Source organism: Nerophis ophidion, linkage group LG08 (genome assembly GCF_033978795.1).
Source record: "Nerophis ophidion isolate RoL-2023_Sa linkage group LG08, RoL_Noph_v1.0, whole genome shotgun sequence".
NCBI classification, from domain to species: domain Eukaryota; kingdom Metazoa; phylum Chordata; class Actinopteri; order Syngnathiformes; family Syngnathidae; genus Nerophis; species Nerophis ophidion.
Genome location: NC_084618.1, coordinates 58,824,711 through 58,843,264, shown reverse-complemented (window position 1 = coordinate 58,843,264; position 18,554 = coordinate 58,824,711). Strand labels below are relative to the sequence as shown.

Here is an 18,554-nt window from a genome sequence, read left to right as displayed (position 1 = left end):
TAGCACGTTTGAAATGTGCATGCAAACTGGCACAGTTACGCACAAAGGCCTGTGAGAAAGGAGGTGATTGCGCTGCAAAGCCAGACGATGGAGAGAGAATCCTCCGTCCGATTTGTGTGTCAACATATTTAGACTGTCATGATTAAAGTACAGAAATAGACATATAGTCTATTCAGGAATGTTGTTTTAGAATTCGATAGCTGCCGGGTGACTTAAAGGGCTCAAACAAATTCAAATGATTTGTTTTGGTGTCTCCCAGCATTTTTTTTTTCTTATTAGAAAACACATTTTTGCATGCATTTCTGGATTATTCCAGATGCACAATCACAACCGGCACCCCGCATAGCGCACCTTTGGTGTGCTAAAAATAGGTTCAGTTGTGTAGACCCGTGGTTCTCAAACTTTTTTCACCAAGTACCACCTGGGAAAATACTTGGCTATCCAAGTACCACCATAATGACCAACATTAAAATACAGTAGGAGTAGTAGTAGTAGTCATTTTATTTCAGACCCAGGGGATCCATATCACAGAGAAAGAAACCAATACAACGATAAAACCCAAATAAAAGAAATACAAGCAGAAATATTTCTTTTATTTGGGTTTTATCGTTGTATTGGTTTCTTTCTCTGTGATATGGAAATACAAGCAGAAATACTCCTCTCTGAGCTGCAACCTTATCGTGGTAGAGGAGTTTGCGTGTCCCAATGATCCTAGGAGCTATGTTGTCCGGGGGCATAAAGCCCCCTGGTAGGGTCTCCCAAGGCAAACAGGTTCTAGGTGAGGGATCAGACAAAGAGCAGCTCGAAGACCTTTATGAAGATGAAAAACCATGGACCCAGATTTCCCTCGCCCGGACGCGGGTCACCGGGGCCCCCCTCTGGAGCCAGGCCCGGAGGTGGGGCACGATGGCGAGCGCCTGGTGGCCGGGCCTGTTCCCATGGGGCCCGGCCGGGCACAGCCCGAAGAGGCAACGTGGGTCACCCCTCCAATGGGCTCACCACCCATAGCAGGGGCCATAGAGGTCGGGTGCATTGTGAGCTGGGCGACAGCCGAAGGCAGGGCACTTGGCGGTCCGATCCTCGGCTACAGAAGCTAGCTCTTGGGACGTGGAACGTCACCTCACTGGGGGGGAAAGAGCCTGAGCTAGTGCGCGAAGTGGAGAAATTCCGGCTGGATATAGTCGGACTCACTTCGACGCACAGCAAGGGCTCTGGAACCACTTCTCTCGAGAGGGATTGGACCCTCTTCCACTCTGGTGTGAGAGGCGACGGGCTGGGGTGGCAATTCTTGTTTCCCCCCGGCTCAAAGCCTGTACGTTGGAGTTCAACCCGGTGGACGAAAGGGTAGCCTCCCTCCGCCTTCGGGTGGGGGGACGGGTCCTGACTGTTGTTTGTGCTTATGCACCAAACAGCAGTTCAGAGTACCCACCCTTTTTGGGAACACTCGAGGGAGTACTGGAAAGTGCTCCCCCGGGTGATTCCCTTGTCCTACTGGGAGACTTCAACGCTCACGTTGGCAGCGACAGTGAAACCTGGAGAGGCGTGATTGGGAAGAATGGCCGCCCGAGTGGTGTTTTGTTATTGGACTTTTGTGCTCGTCACAGTTTGTCGATAACAAACACCATGTTCAAACATAAGGGTGTCCATATGTGCACTTGGCACCAGGACACCCTAGGCCGCAGTTCCATGATCGACTTTGTAGTTGTGTCATCGGATTTGCGGCCTCATGTTTTGGACACTCGGGTGAAGAGAGGGGCGGAGCTTTCTACCGATCACCACCTGGTGGTGAGTTGGCTGCGATGGTGGGGGAGGATGCCGGACAGACCTGGGAGGCCCAAACGCATTGTGAGGGTCTGCTGGGAACGTCTGGCAGAGTCTCCTGTCAGACAAAGTTTCAATTCCCACCTCCGGAAGAACTTTGAACATGTCACGAGGGAGGTGCTGGACATTGAGTTCGAGTGGACCATGTTCCGCAACTCTATTGTCGAGGCGGCAGATCGGAGCTGTGGCCGCAAGGTAGTTGGTGCCTGTCGGGGCGGCAATCCTAAAACCCCTTGGTGGACACCAGCGGTGAGGGATGCCGTCAAGCTGAAGAAGGAGTCCTATCGGGTCCTTTTGGCTCATAGGACTCCGGAGGCAGTGGACAGGTACCGACAGGCCAAGCAGTGTGCAGCTTCAGCGGTCGCGGAGGCAAAAACTCGGACATGGGAAGAGTTCGGGGAAGCCATGGAAAACGACTTCCGGACGGCTTCGAAGCGATTCTGGACCACCGTCCGCCGCCTCAGGAAGGGGAAGCAGTGCACTATCAACACCGTGTATGGTGCGGATGGTGTTCTGCTGACCTCGACTGCGGATGTTGTGGATAGGTGGAAGGAATACTTCGAAGACCTCCTCAATCCCACCAACACGTCTTCCTATGAGGAAGCAGTGCCTGGGGAGTCTGTGGTGGACTCTCCTATTTCTGGGGCTGAGGTCGCTGAGGTAGTTAAAAAGCTCCTTGGTGGCAAGGCCCCAGGGGTGGACGAGATCCGCCCGGAGTTCCTTAAGGCTCTGGATGCTGTGGGGCTGTCTTGGTTGACAAGACTTTGCAGCATCGCGTGGACATCGGGGGCGGTACCTCTGGATTGGCAGACCGGGGTGGTGGTTCCTCTCTTTAAGAAGGGGGACCGGAGGGTGTGTTCCAACTATCGTGGGATCACACTCCTCAGCCTTCCCGGTAAGGTTTATTCAGGTGTACTGGAGAGGAGGCTACGTCGGATAGTCGAACCTCGGATTCAGGAGGAACAGTGTGGTTTTCGTCCTGGTCGTGGAACTGTGGACCAGCTCGATACTCTCGGCAGGGTTCTTGAGGGTGCATGGGAGTTTGCCCAACCAGTCTACATGTGCTTTGTGGACTTGGAGAAGGCATTCGACCGTGTCCCTCGGGAAGTCCTGTGGGGAGTGCTCACAGAGTGTGGGGTATCGGACTGTCTTATTGTGGCGGTCCGTTCCCTGTACGATCAGTGCCAGAGCTTGGTTCGCATTGCCGGCAGTAAGTCGAACACATTTCCAGTGAGGGTTGGACTCCGCCAAGGCTGTCCTTTGTCACCGATTCTGTTCATAACTTTTATGGACAGAATTTCTAGGCGCAGTCAAGGCGTTGAGGGGTTCCGGTTTGGTAACCGCAGGATTAGGTCTCTGCTTTTTGCAGATGATGTGGTCCTGATGGCTTCATCTGACCGGGATCTTCAGCTCTCGCTGGATCGGTTCGCAGCCGAGTGTGAAGCGACCGGAATGAGAATCAGCACCTCCAAGTCAGAGTCCATGGTTCTCGCCCGGAAAAGGGTGGAGTGCCATCTCCGGGTTGGGGAGGAGACCCTGCCCCAAGTGGAGGAGTTCAAGTACCTAGGAGTCTTGTTCACGAGTGAGGGAAGAGTGGATCGTGAGATCGACAGGCGGATCGGTGCGGCGTCTTCAGTAATGCGGACGTTGTACCGATCCGTTGTGGTGAAGAAGGAGCTGAGCCGGAAGGCAAAGCTCTCAATTTACCGGTCGATCTACGTTCCCATCCTCACCTATGGTCATGAGCTTTGGGTCATGACCGAAAGGATAAGATCACGGGTACAAGCGGCCGAAATGAGTTTCCTCCGCCGTGTGGCGGGGCTCTCCCTTAGAGATAGGGTGAGAAGCTCTGCCATCCGGGAGGAACTCAAAGTAAAGCCGCTGCTCCTTCACATCGAGAGGAGCCAGATGAGGTGGTTCGGGCATCTGGTCAGGATGCCACCCGAACGCCTCCCTAGGGAGGTGTTTAGGGCACGTCCAACCGGTAGGAGGCCACGGGGAAGACCCAGGACACGTTGGGAAGACTATGTCTCCCGGCTGGCCTGGGAACGCCTCGGGATCCCCCGGGAAGAGCTAGACGAAGTGGCTGGGGAGAGGGAAGTCTGGGTTTCCCTGCTTAGGCTGTTGCCCCCGCGACCCGACCTCGGATAAGCGGAAGATGATGGATGGATGGACAAGCAGAAATAAAATAAAATAAAAACTTGTATATCAAAAAATAAAAAATGTAATAAATAAAAAACATTCCACAATATTCAATGTCCAGCATACAGGCTTACTCGCCAATGGTTCCACAGAGCGGAGGAAAAGTAGTGTAGTAGTCCTCAGTATTCATTAAACCTAGACTGATGTTTTATTTAACAAGTATATTTATTATTTTTGGCCACTGTAACATTATACACAGTTTGAACAGTAACACTGTTCAATTATAGGAATATAGGAAAATAAAACACTGTATTTTAATCAAGTGATTATGGCGTACCACTACATGGAGCCCATGTACCACCGCAGTTTGAGAATCGCTGGTCGAGATCGTAATTCTACATCTACAAAAAGGTGGTGTGTGCTGCATATTCCACAACATAACAAAACAGCACAGGTTGAACCGTTGGAGCATATGATGTCATGAATGCAGAGGGAAATGTGTGTCTCCATGGGCACATCCGGTAGTACATGCCAAATTCTCATTGAAATGGGGCAGTCTGCAGTACTTATCAATTGTATACAGAACCATCCCTGGCGCCTCTAATCTCATACTATTGTATAAATACTACGTGCAGTTTTATTATATGCACGTGCATTTCAGCCTGTTTTTTGGATCTTAGTAGATCAGGCCCGGAATCTAACAAAAGGGAGTACACCTCTCACATTTTATTTATGTAACTTTGAGTAGTCAGTGTACAGCTTATAAATATGTATTATTCTCTGAAAATTGTATTGTCAAATAGCTGGCAACAGAAGTGAGTACTAAGATCATTAAGTTTGTCTACAGTCAAGCATGGTGGTGGTAGTGTCATGGTCTGGAGCAGCATGAGTGCTACTGCAACTGAGGAGCTGCGGTTTATTGAGATTAATATGGTTGTTCTGAAGCAGAGTCTGATCAATTGCAGGTCAAAATAACAATAAGGTTCTCACGCTAGGGCTGGGCTGATGTAACAATATCAATAAACATCGTGATTGACACAATCGATATCAATAAAAAATATGTTCGATGTATATATATATATATTTGTGTGTGTGTGTGTGTGTATATATATATATATACATATATATATATGTGTGTGTATATATATATACATATATATATATAAAATATATATGTATATTTATTTATATCTGCACCTTATTGCACTTTTATTCTGCACTACCATGAGCAACAACAAAATTTTGTTTTTATCTGTACTGCAAAGTTCAAATTTGAATGACAATAAAAGTAAGTCTAAGTCTAATATATAATGTATGTATATAATATATGTATATATAAAGTGTATTTGTATACATCTATATATGTTTAATTGTGCATATATATGTATATATGTATACATGTAGAACTGGATATATGCATAATTATATATATATATATATATATATATATATATATATATATATATATATATATATATATATGTATACATGTATAAGTGTACCTGTAGTACTGTGTATATGTATAATTATATATATATATTCATGTATAATGTTTGTATATTAACTATACAGTATGTATGTATGTATGTATATATATGTATCTCTATATATATGTATATGTATGTATATATATGTGTGTACAGTATATATATATGTATGTATACCTGTATATATGTGTACATGTAGTACTCTGTATATGTATAATTTTATATATATATATATATATATATATATATATATATATATATATATATATATATATATACATATATATACATATACATTGTATATGTATGTATATGTATAGATACATAATTTAAATGAACATTTTTTGGGGTCAGAAGAAACGAGAAAGAATTGGTTGGTTGCATGAACAAAGGCCCTCACGGTCTGGTAACCCAGCAAAACAGGAAGTGATGAATGAGCAATGGGAGGGACAGTATCAATTATTAAATTTGGTTGCACGATCTTGCTGTTGATTCTCTGCATGGGGTGAGAATGCAAAGTAAAAATGAGTCCTGCAGAGAGCGAACAAATTGTCGATGAAACAGGAAGTCACCTCAAATTGTGTTTGTTGACTATAATTCCATGTTATCTCCACCTTCCTCTCCCAGAATGCTTTGTACCAGTCGAGTCACGAGGACGAGAACGACGTCCAGACCATCTCACATCGCTGCCAGGTGGTCAGCAGGGTCGAGTACGATCACCTGATCCGAGACCACAAGTCCAGCGCCACAGGGAATGACCTTTTCTACCTGGCGGGAACCTACGAGCCCACCACAGGCCAGCTGATCGGCGCTGACGGCATGGCTATCGTGTCCTAACGCCCGCGGCTAGAACGTCCAAAACAATCACGCTGATGGCTTCCATGATTTCCAGTCAGGACGAGACAGAAGGAGGATACCTATAGATACTTCTGGCACCTGTTTAAGGAGGTCGTCCTGGAAACTCAAGAGCCAACAACAAGCCAACAGGAACTAAAGGAAGCACTTTGGAGTTCCATCGCTGGAAGACTAGATGGGAAGGAGTCCCTGTAAAGCATACTTGGAAGGTCTTATACTGCTAGTTTGACGACGAAGAGATCCCAACTGGACCAAAAAAACAAAAATAACTCCACACATTTGGACTGCGTGTGTGCCATTGCTATGTCTTTGAACACACACCTTCTGTCAAGCCATACACATCAATACCTCTCTCGTACCAGTCAGGTGCGAAGACACTTGTACAGGTAGTCGCTTTGCTTTTTTTGGGAGTGAGTGTGTGCATGGGAGAGTGTGTACGGGCTTTAAGTAGCATCACGTGTACAATAATGTAAATACTATACATAGATATTTGTCCTTGTCTTTTATTTTTTGTCTGCGGAGCATTTTTATTTAGATGTTAAAGGCTGTTGGAATGCACTGAACACGATCACAGACCAGGTGACGTGGTAGCTCGGCCTACTACTGGGGGGCTCGAAAGCTTTCTGAATTATTTCCTGGAAGAAGCTGACTGCAAAAGAAACCAAGTTTCTGCTTTTCCCCCCCCTCGTCCTCTCAAATGTAAATATTTATCTGGCATCTAAAAGAACGATACCAAAGCACCTGTGAGTTTACACTTTTGTCAGTTTATGATTCGAATCAATCAAATCTGAATCCGGGACCCCTGCAATCACAGATGTTTCATGTTCATCCAGTGTTGCTATGACAGCCCTCCCAGAGACGTCGCAGCGACATTGTCTGCACACTGCCCAGCTGATGCACTTGAGGTTTCTATGGCAACCAGAATGGCATCATGTGACTGTGAAGGACAATCAGCGCCAATCAATGGGACGATGTTGAGAGACAGAAAGAGATCAAATCATAAAATGCTTCTCGTCACTTTTATTCCTACTTTGCCAAAAATGTCTGCGTGCGCTCGTGTGTGTGCGTGCGTGTGTGTGTGTGTGTGTGTTATACATTTGTTTGTTTTCTTATGGTTTATGCAAGCCTGTGATTTGTCTAGGATGTACAGGGGGAAGAACACACATGCCTTTTTCTTTGTAGGGCTTTGACTTTTGACAACTATGTTGATGACAAACACTTTTTAAAATGTGAAACTTAAAAAAATATATACAAAACAAAAAACTTTAAAACAAGAAAACACTGGATTCACTTCTGATCATCCCATTTGGACATAGTTTTCCTCCCACTGGACCCTGCTTTGTATGGTTGAGATGGCCTACTAAATATATTATTTCTTATTATGGAAGTATTTCATGAATATTTCCAATTGTACAAAATGACAAATATTTATCTTAATTTTATTGTTTTTTTTTGTGTTTCATTAAAAAAAATTCTTAAGAAAAATGGCATCGGTATGTTTTATGTTTTATTTATTTTTCCCTCTTTCCCCTTGGGTGTTAGCTCTGTGAATAGCGCCTTGTGTTCTTCATTGCCTGCAGTTTCATGAGGGAAACTGCAGGCAGGTCGTGCAGGTGGCTTAGGTCTTTGCGATAATCCAAATGGAAGAGAACCCTTAAATGAACAAAGCCCAGATCAAGATCAACTTTCAACCTGCATGGGTTTCAAACCTTCACTTAAATTACAAGTAACAGTGTTTTTTTCTCTACGGCTCCTCTTGTGGTTAGTATGTCAAATTTGGATTAATTTGCCAGTTTTTTGTTGGTTTTTTTACTGTAAAATCAGTTTTGTGTTACACTGTATATATACCACAAGGCTATTTTTTATTTATTTTTTACCTGAAAGTAATAACTGCCAAAATAAAAATGAAAATGTCTACTGTGGAGGACGAATACAAAATAATAAACATAGTAAAGGAAGAAGTTATGTTTGTATTTATTTCTGATGCGTTACTAATTTAGTAATATAGAACATAATATAAATAAAAATAACTACACATTGGTGTTATTTTAAAACTAAATATGGAGTAAAAATAGCTATATAAAGTGTTACCATATTATTCTGACCAGTGTGAAAAAGCAACAGTGTTAAGTAATTTTACACATTTCATTATTGGGGCGGTTCAGCTCGTTTGGTAAAGCGGCCGTGCCAGCAACCTGAGGGTTCCAGGTTTGATCCCCGCTTCTGCCATCCTAGTTACTGCCATTGTGTCTTTGGGCAAGACACTTTACCCACCTGCTCCCAGTGCAACCCACACTGGTTTAAATGTATCTTAGATATTGGGTTTAACTATGTAAAAGCGCTACATAAATATAATTCACATACATTTTTAATTGTGACACTAAATTGAGTAGAATTATATCTGAACAGTTGACACTGGCCATTGAGATATTTTTGAGTGGGACCAATTCAGTGTTAATATCAACTCTTTAAGAGTTAATCCAACATACTGCTTCTTTTTTTTTTTTTTACTGCACAGCTTTCTGGAAATGTTGCCCCAAAACAATTTAGCTAAATAACTTTGCTTTACATGCTACACAAAAAAAATAAATTAATAACAAATAAAATACAATTCTTAAATACGATTTGGAAAAAAAGTCACTTCTAATAATTTCAAAGCTGCTTATAATAATGTATTAAAAATATTTTTTTAAAAATAACTATACATTTAGGCAAACTAGATATTTTTAAACTTGCTATTATATAAGGTAACTAATGAAAATTTAAACATAATATTTTTTGCACAATACATTTGTGTGTTTTTGCTTGTACGCGGGCGTGCGTGCATGTGGGTGCGTGTGTGTGTTTAAGATGGGCGCCATGAGATTATCTCCAGCAGGGTGTGGGCTTTTCCGGAACAAGGTGAGCCCAATTTACTCTATTTTATTTCAGACTTTGTGACATATTCACACCATTTTTTTTTTTAACGATGCCATAAACAAATTCGTATTGCGACGTTCATGTCTGTGTGGAGGTCTCATTTCTGACCTCTAATCGCAGTCTGGTTGCCGTGCGCCCGTGGCATTAAGAAAGCTGTACGGCCATAAACTTTTGGACTGATAGCCGCTCCTTCCTCAAGCAAGAGCCCCCCCCCTCTCCACACACACACACACACACACACACACACACACACACACACACACACACACACACTCACACACAGGAAAGAGGTAGTGAGTGACTCACCATTTTTTCTTCTAGTACACATATTTAATGGTCCTTAGCCACTGTTTAAAATCACATTCTTTTGTCCAATATGTGTGTTTGCTTTGCTTTTGTCTACCGTCTTTCAGCGCTTCAGCATGTTATTACAAAGATATGAAACACCACAACCTGCCAATGTGACACACACACACACGCTGCAGGGCCTCTTCATTGGCTCCCCAATCAAGCGACACCTTAAAAAACACCCTCACACAGAGACGTTAAGTGCAGTCTTTGACTCCTTATCAGCAGGTTTGCATTGAGCTTATCTGGCCGACATTGTTCGACTACTTTACCCACAATGCTGCGGGAGATAGGGGCACAATGGGAGGCAGGGCGGGGGTATGAGGGTGCCCTCTGGGTTAATGGGAGAGTGCTTTCACGCAGTAAAGCGCAAACATGCCACGGGCTCATTCAAACGTGCGCGTGTGTTCTTGTATTCGCGGCGTTGGTGGGACCACCAAACATAAATAATAGCAATCATGTTCAAGCTTAAAGTTAAAGTACCACTGATAGTCACACACACACTAGGTGTGGTGAAATTTGTCCTTTGCATTTGACCCATCCCTTTGTTCAGACCCCTGGGAGCATTGAGCAGCAGCGGTGGCCGCGCCCAGGTATCATTTTTGGTAATTTAACCCCCAATTCCAACCCTTGCAGGGAGGTAATGGGTCCCATTTTTACATTGTTTGGTATGAATCGGCTGGGGTTAGAACTCATGACCTACCGCTCTCAGGGTGGACACTGTAACCACAGGGCCACTGAGCAGGTGACCTAGGTTTCAGTTGTTTGCCAATGTGTGTTTTGCTATTAGTTGGCACTTCATGGAGACTAAAGTAAAACAGTCAAATAGGCCAAAACTGTGAATCTGCACACTTTCAGGGATGAGAGCACCCTTTGAGAAAACTGACAAAAAAAGATAAACATTTCTATCGGCACAAAGTTCTGCCACGCTAACCCCGAAACAACATTTTGAAACTCAAGACTAAATTTCCTGCAGTTGGGTGCATTTCTGCACACTATATTTGAACTTTTTTGGCTTATTGACACTTAACATGTCCCATGCAATGTACCGCAGATGTTTATAATTCACTAATTATAAAATCCATCCATCCAACCATTTTCTACTGCTTGTCCCGTTCGGGGTCACGGGGAGTGCCCGAGCCTAACTCAGCTGCTTTCGGGCGGAAGGCGGAGTACACCCTGGACAAGTCCCCACCTCATCACAGGGCCAACATAGATAGACAGACAACATTCACACTCACATTCACACACTAGGGCCAATTTAGTGTTGCCAATCAACCTATCCCCAGGTGCATGTCTTTGGAAGTTGGAGGAAGCCGGAGTACCCGGAGGGAACCCACGCAGTCACTGGGAGAACATGCAAACTCCACACAGAATGATCCGGAGCATAGGATCTTACCCTGGACCTTTTTATGATGAGAGAGACGCACTGACCCCTGTTCCACCGTGCTGCCTAATAATTCACTAACATCATTACCATTGAAAATGTAATATTATATAACATGCATGCAAAGAACTCAAAGAGTTTCCCACCCGGCGGGTTTTTTTCAGGGATGAATAGGGAAGTCCTTCTTCAGCTACTGTCTTGTTTGATCATATATTGCTGTCTTTGCACCTGTCAATGTTTACTTTTGTATGCACACTGAATCAACAAAAAATCTTGACTTTGGAGCAATGTTCACAGACTCTAGTATTTGGCTTTCTATTAGATGCAATGGTTTTCCGTATTGGGACCATGATTTCGGTCCTAACTTGCTCACCGGTTCTCATATGGAAGGAACTTTTCCTAGTTGATGTCTCAAGAAGGGCAGAAATACAAGAACACGAACACACACACACACACACACACACACACACACACACACACACACACACACACACACACACACACACACACACACACAGGGTGATGGTGTGGCACAGTTGGGAGAGTGACCGTGCCAGCAACCTCAGGGTTCCTGGTTCGATCCCCACCTTCTACCAACCTCGTCACATCCTTTGTGTCCTTGAGCAAGACACTTCACCCTTGATCCTGATGAGTCGTGGTTAGCGCCTTGCATGGCAGCTCCCAACCACCAATGTGTGAATGGGTGAATGTGGAAGTAGTGTCAAAGCACTTTGAGTACCTTGAAGGTAGAAAAGCTCTCTACAAGTATAACCCATAACCAATTGGCAACGCGATCCAGTAGCCACGTCCTCTCAGGTAATATACTTGCGGTGTTGTGACCTCTGTTCACATTCGCCACGTCTAAAATATACCTTCTCGCTGGCTACTAGTAAATACTCTCGGACCATATCTGGTTCGGAGCTAACAAGGTTTGGATTGTAATCATCCAAATACGATGAGGAGCAAAGTAGAAAGTCGTCAACACAGGCGACAACAAGTATTCTAGCTAAATGATGCTAACTAGCGAGCTTGTTTCAGCAACTCAGTGTAGTTCTGATGGGTCTGGCAACACCGATGCTTTGGCGCATGCGTCGAGCTCATAGAGCAAAACCCTGTGTCGGTGCGCGTACCGCTTTTCGAAAGTCACGTGACCGATCCTGAGCTGTTTCTGTCACGTGAGCGATACGCAAACTGTGTCGCACTGACGCTTGCGCACCAAACTGTGTTTATAGGGAAGCGCATCTGTCAACGAGATGCTGCTGCCAACGGAATCGCCGCACTTCTGTTGTTGGTCATTTGTAATTTATCGTCGTCGGAGAACATTTCCGCCGTGTGGGAATATTTTGATCATATATCGGAAAAAAAGGTATTTGTGTTTATTTCCTTGTCGTTTCATCCTGTTCTCTCAAAGTTTCTACTCGCTCTGTTAGTAGGGCTGTAACGATACGTGTATTTGTATTGAACCGTTTCAGTACGGGGGTTTTCTAATCCAAAGTCTTAACAAGCTGCTTTGCTTCTTCTGCCTCTATCTCAACACCCAACATTGTCCCACCCACACAACCATCTGGTTATATTAAAAAGCAAGGTTAGCGAATCCTTTCGATAGCTCAGTTGGTAAAGTGGAGACCTGTAGATGCTCATGCTGAGTTCCTTTGGGGCACTGGTTCAAATCCAGCTCAATAGATCACTCATTACGTTTTTACCAAGAATTGATTAAGGCGGACCCCGACTTAAACAAATTGAAAAACCTATTCGGGTGTTACCATTTAGTGGTCAAATGTACAGAATATGTACTGAACTGTGCAATCTACTAATAAAAGTTGCAATCAATCAATCACAGTGCGTTTTCAGAGCGCATATAAAAAAAGAAAAAAAAAAAAAAAAATTCCCAGTCCACAAGTATCCTCATTCACAACACTTTCTCTTAGATTTCCTTGTTATGATACATGTTCACATTATTTATTGACTGTATTTAAATATTTAAATAAAGATATGAAATAATCCTAAATGAATGTTGTCTGTCTATCTGTAATGGCCCTGCGATGAGGTGGCGACTTGTCCAGGGTGTACCTTGCCTTCCGCCCGATTGTAGCTGAGATAGGCGCCAGTGCCCCCCGCGACCCCGAAAGGGAATAAGCGGTAGAAAATGGATGGATGGATGGGAAATACAATGACTTGGTTTATATTATTGTATATACTAGGTCAGGGGTAGGGAACCTATGGCTCTCCAGCCAGATGTGGCTCTTTTGATGACTGCACCTGGCTCTCAGATCAATCTTAGCTGACATTGCTTAACACGATAAGTAATGAATAATTCCGCTGGTAATCACAGTGTCAAAAATAACGTTCAAATAATAAAACATTTTCATCTATCCATCCGGTTTCTACCGCACCTGTTCAATAAGTCGCATTATTTTTGGTTAGCCTCAGAATAACAATGTTATTAAAAAACAATAAGAGACTTAGTATACTCTAAAAATGTTGGTCTTTCTTAAAAATGCACGCATATAGTTGTATTCAGTGTTACAAAATAAATACATGTTATCGCTCTCACGGAAATACTTTTAAAAATATTTGGCCTGTATGGCTCTCTCAGCCAAAAAGGTTCCCGACCCCTGTACTAGGTCATAAAATCAGTGTCAGTTGAGTCGATTCATAGGTTGCCTGTAGGGATATTTAATGTCCAGCAGATGTCAGTATTTAGTGACACTATTGACACAGTATCAATACATTTTTGCAATGTGTCGAAACGCTTCATGACGCCTCATCAACCCATCACTACAGTGTAGCGTTTAGGCAAGAGGAATAGCGAGTACCTACAGCTGAGGTGAGCGTTCAAAAATGTTAGTTTGGATCCTATTTTTGGGATATTTCACAAAAAAAACGCAGTAGTGATCTTTTGATGCGGGAATTAATGTTTGAAAAAGTGGGTTTCACTTGCCTGCCCTTTATTGTCACCTGCCTTAAGTGCACCTGTGTAATCAGCATCTTGATATGTTACACCTGGGAGGTGGCTGCATTATCTCTGCAGAGGAGAAGCACTCACTAACATTCTTCGACACATGTATCAACAATAGGTCCAGGGTGTACCCCGCCTTCCGCCCGATTGTAGCTGAGATAGGCACCAGCGCCCCCCGCGACCCCAAAAAGGGAATAAGCGGTAAAAAATGGATGGATGGACGGAAGGTTGCAATGTTGCTTGCTTTTTAAGTAAAGTCCTCCCATGTGTGCGTGTGTGTTCTTGTATTTCTACCCTTCTTGAGACATCAAAAAGGAAAAGTACCTTCTATATGAGGACCGGTGAGCAAGTTAGGACCAAAATCATGGTCCCAATATGGAAAACCATTGCATCTAATAGAGATCCAAATACTAGAGTCTGTGAACATTGCTCCAAAGTCAGGATTTTTTTTTGTTAATTTAATGTGCATAAAAAGTAAACATTGACATGTGCAAAGGCAGCAATATATGATCAAACAAGACAGTAGCTAAAGAAGGACTTCCCTATTCATCTCCGAAAAAAAAATGCCAGAAGAACAGCCGATTTTACGACTTTTGTCCCATATGTAACCATAGTTTGAACAAATACACTACGGTACTAAGACTATAGTGGCCATTAACAGTTAGCTTCTACAGCTGGGTTGCTCAAAATGCGGCACATGGGCCATCAGTGGTCCGTGACTCCTTTGTCATCGGCCTTAAGCACATTACAAAAAACAAAAAAATCTAATTTGCACCCCTGGTGGTGAAATCTATCAGCATTAGGGTGGTCCTAAAAAGGAGGGGGTTTTATCAAATGACTGTGTCCGTTTTAAAAGTGCTCCCCCTCTGGCCAACATATGTAATAACAAGTGTGTGTAAGAAATTGAAATGCGCCCCCTTTTGCCACATTTAATTAAAATAAATAAATATACATACATATATATATATATATATATATATATATATATATATATATATATATATATATATATATATATATATATATATACATTTAATTAAAAAAAATATATATATACATATATATATATACACAATATAAATATATATATAGAGACATACTTTAGTAAATAATAAAGATTAAAAGCCAATTACAAAAAATAAATAAATGAATAAATACATTAACTAAAAGCAGTCTTTCTCACAATGTGTCGACTTTTTTGTAACAAAATTGGTAACAATTCCTCATATTCTTTCTGTTTTTGTAGTATTGCAATATTTTCTCGTAAAATTAATACATTTTTATGTAAAACTATTAATTTTTAATGCAAAATGGAGACAATTGTCATATAAAATTCTGACTTTTATCACCCACCCATCTATCCATTTCCTACCGCTTATTCCCTTTGGGGTCGCGGGGGGCGCTGGTGCCTATCTCAGCTACAATCGGGCGGAAGGCGGGTACACCCTGGACAAGTCGCCACCTCAACGCAGGGCCAACACATATAGACAGACAACATTCACACTCACATTCACACACTAGGGCCAATTTAGTGTTGCCAATCAACCTATCCCCAGGTGTATGTCTTTGGAGGTGGGAGGAAACCGGAGTACCCGGAGGGAACCCACACATTCACGGGGAGGACATGCAAACTCCACAGGGATTGAACCCTGACTACTCCAGGACCTTCGTATTGTGAGGCAGGCGCACTAACCCCTCTGCCATCGTGAAGCCGACTTTTATCACAATATTGAAAATATAGTTGTTGTTCTAGTAAAGTAGTGACATAATTTGAGTAAAATTATAACTTTTGTCATAATTTTGCCAAGTAAAATTCCAATTACTATTATAAAAGTGCCAACATTTGAAAGTTTTCTTATAAAATTGTGACTTTTGCCGAGTAAAATTACGACTCTTTTCATAAAATTGCCAAAATGTAAAACTTTTCTCGTAAAATTGGGACTGTTAATGAGTAAAATTACAACTTTTATCATAATATTGCAAAAATGTTCAATGTTCCTTGTAAAATTTGGACTTGGATTGAGTAAAATTATGACTTTTATTATAATGCTGCCACAATTCCAAGTTTTTCTTGTGAAACTGTGACCCTTTTTTTGTGAAATTCCAACTCATTTTTCATAACAATGATTTTTATATTTGCATAGTATGTATATATTATTAATGTTGTAAATACACATCTTTATATATCTAGAACGTGTGGTCCTAAAGAGGTATGCATTTTTCAGAGGTCTCAAGAAAGTAACACATACAAGAATGTGTGTGCGTTCTTGTACATCAACAAGGAAAAGTATCATCCATATGAGGACTGGTGAACAAGTTAGGACCGAAATCATGGTCCCAATACGGAAAACCATTGCATCTAATAGAGAATGTCTCATTTGCACCCCTGGTGGTGAAATCTATCAAAATTAGGGTGGTCCCCAAAATGAGAGATTTTTCAAATTGACAAACGGTAGAAAATGGATGGATGGACTGTGTGTCGGTTTTAAAAGTGCTCCCCCTATCGCCAACATAGGAAATAACAAGAGTGTGTAAAAATTTGAAGTGCTCCCACATTGGCCAACATATGTAATAACAAGTGTGTGTAAGAAATTGGAATGTGCCCCTTTTGGACAAAATTAATGAAAAATAAATAAATAAATAAATAAATATGTATATAGAGACATACTGTAATAACTTAAAGTAAATAATGAAGATTAAAAGCCAATTTGTGACGATCAGTCACTTAATTTCTGTTGGATTTCCTTGTTTTTGTATTTACTTATTTTGTTAAATTTCCTGTTTGTTCCGCGGAGCACTGTTTTCTCCTCACCTGCCGTTGATTGGCAGCCGGTCCACACCTGCTATCAATCAGCATATGTCTATTTATGTTATCACTCAAGCACTCCTCAGTGCTCGAAGATCGCACTTTATGTTGGAACGTTTTTATGCAAGACTGCTTCATTTTTCTGTTATTTGAGTAATAAAACTCATCATACCTTCTCTTCGCTCTCCTGGTTCTTGCATCTTGGGGTCACAAAAACGGCAGCCATGCGAGTTCCTAACACAATTACAAACAAAAATAAATAAATAATTAACAAAACGCTTACCTTTGTTATATTTGCATTGTATGTATAGCTTATTATTGTTGTAATAACCAACATTTAAAGGGGAACATTATCACAATTTCAAAAGGGTTAAAAACAATAAAAATCAGTTCCCAGTGGCTTGTTGTATTTTCTGAAGTTTTTTTCAAAATGTTACCGGTTTCGGAATATCCCTAAATAAAGCTTTAAAGTGCCTTATTTTCGACTCTCTGCGAAGACACTGGCCATTTCCCTGTGACGTCACACAGTGCTGCCAATGTAAACAAACAATGGGAATACCACAGCAACATATAGTGACATTAGTTCGGATTCAAACTCAGATTTCAGCGATTTAAGCGATTCAACAGATTACGCATGTATTGAAACAGATGGTTGGAGTATGAAAATATTGAAGAAGAAACTGAAGCTATTGAGCGAATAGCTATTGACGCTATTCATAGCCATAGCTTGGCTGAATAGCTGCGTTAGAATCGCAGGTAAAATGTGCGGACCAAACGATTAGAACTTTCGCATCTTTTGACACTGGAGCAACTTAAATCCATCGATTGGTAAGTGTTTTTTTCGCATTAAATGTGGGTGGAAGGAAACGTAATATAGTTGCAAATGCATCAACAGGTTATCCATACTTGTCTGTTCCATGTCTGCTTTAGCACCGCTGGTAAATAGCATGTTAGCATCGATTAGCGTAGCATGTTAGCAGTGATTAGCTGGCAGTCAACATCAACAAAACTCATCTTTGTGATTTCGTTGACTATCGTTGCAAATGCATTTGCAGGTTATCCATACATCTCTGTGCCTTAGCATCGCCGGTCAAATGTGGAGACACTCTGGCACATTCAATGGGGGTCTGGCAGCAGACACTTTCGCATCTTCGGGCCAGTGGTGCAACTTGAATCCCTCCCTGTTAGTGTTGTTACACCCTCCGACAACACACCGTCGAGACTTGATTTCTCCAAGGTTCCAAAAAATAGTCAAAAAAACGGAAAATAACAGCGCTGAGACCCGGTGTTTGTAATGTGTTGAAAATGAAAATGGTGGGTGTGTTACCTCGGCGACGTCACATTCTGACGTCATCGCCTCCAGCGCGATAAACAGAAAGGCGTTTAATTCGCCAAAATTCACCCATTTAGAGTTCGGAAATCGGTTAAAAAAATAGATGGTCTTTTTTCTGCACCATCAAGGTATATATTGACGCTTACATAGGTGTGGTGATAATGTTCCCCTTTAAATATCTAGTAAGGGTGGTCCTAAAGAGGGAGGCGTTTTTCGGTCTCAAGAAGGGAACAAATACAAGAATATTGTGTGTGTGTGTGTGTGTATACACATTCATGTGTGTCGTTTGAGTTTGGTGCTTCCTGAACAGCCCAAACACTTTCACCTAAGGCGGGCAGAATGTGTCCTCTATTAGACCTTGGCAAAGTGATGACAAATTAAAAAAAATATTACAGTGATACCTCAACTTAAGAGTGTGTTGAGATAAGAATTGTCTCTCGGCTAATTGTTATGCTTTAAGTTGCATGCAAAAATCAGAGTTGCAAGCATCTCCACCA

General features: G+C 42.1%; 2 protein-coding genes across 10 annotated transcripts in view; one reads left to right on the top strand and one right to left on the bottom strand.

Annotated features, from left to right (window-relative positions):
* The window catches only part of bahcc1b (BAH domain and coiled-coil containing 1b), a 143,797-nt gene extending 136,004 nt beyond the window's left edge, over positions 1-7,793 (top strand). For all 4 annotated transcript variants that reach the window (XM_061909108.1, XM_061909106.1, XM_061909109.1 and 1 more), the window contains one exon: positions 6,078-7,793. In XM_061909108.1, coding sequence (XP_061765092.1) covers positions 6,078-6,287 — 210 coding nt within the window. In that variant the 3' untranslated portion in view covers positions 6,288-7,793. The remainder of the gene's footprint in view (positions 1-6,077) is intronic.
* The window catches only part of LOC133558047 (uncharacterized), a 45,682-nt gene that overhangs the window by 5,008 nt on the left and 22,120 nt on the right, over positions 1-18,554 (bottom strand). For 5 of the 6 annotated variants that reach the window (XR_009807889.1, XR_009807890.1, XR_009807888.1 and 2 more), the window contains one exon: positions 16,897-16,958. Coding sequence is in view for 3 of the 6 variants with exons in the window: in XM_061909111.1 (XP_061765095.1) it covers positions 16,897-16,958 (62 nt within the window). In the remaining 3 variants the exon portion in view is untranslated. Of the gene's footprint in view, positions 1-6,377; positions 7,959-16,896; positions 16,959-18,554 lie in introns of those variants that run through there. The other variant, XM_061909110.1, reaches the window with a different exon arrangement.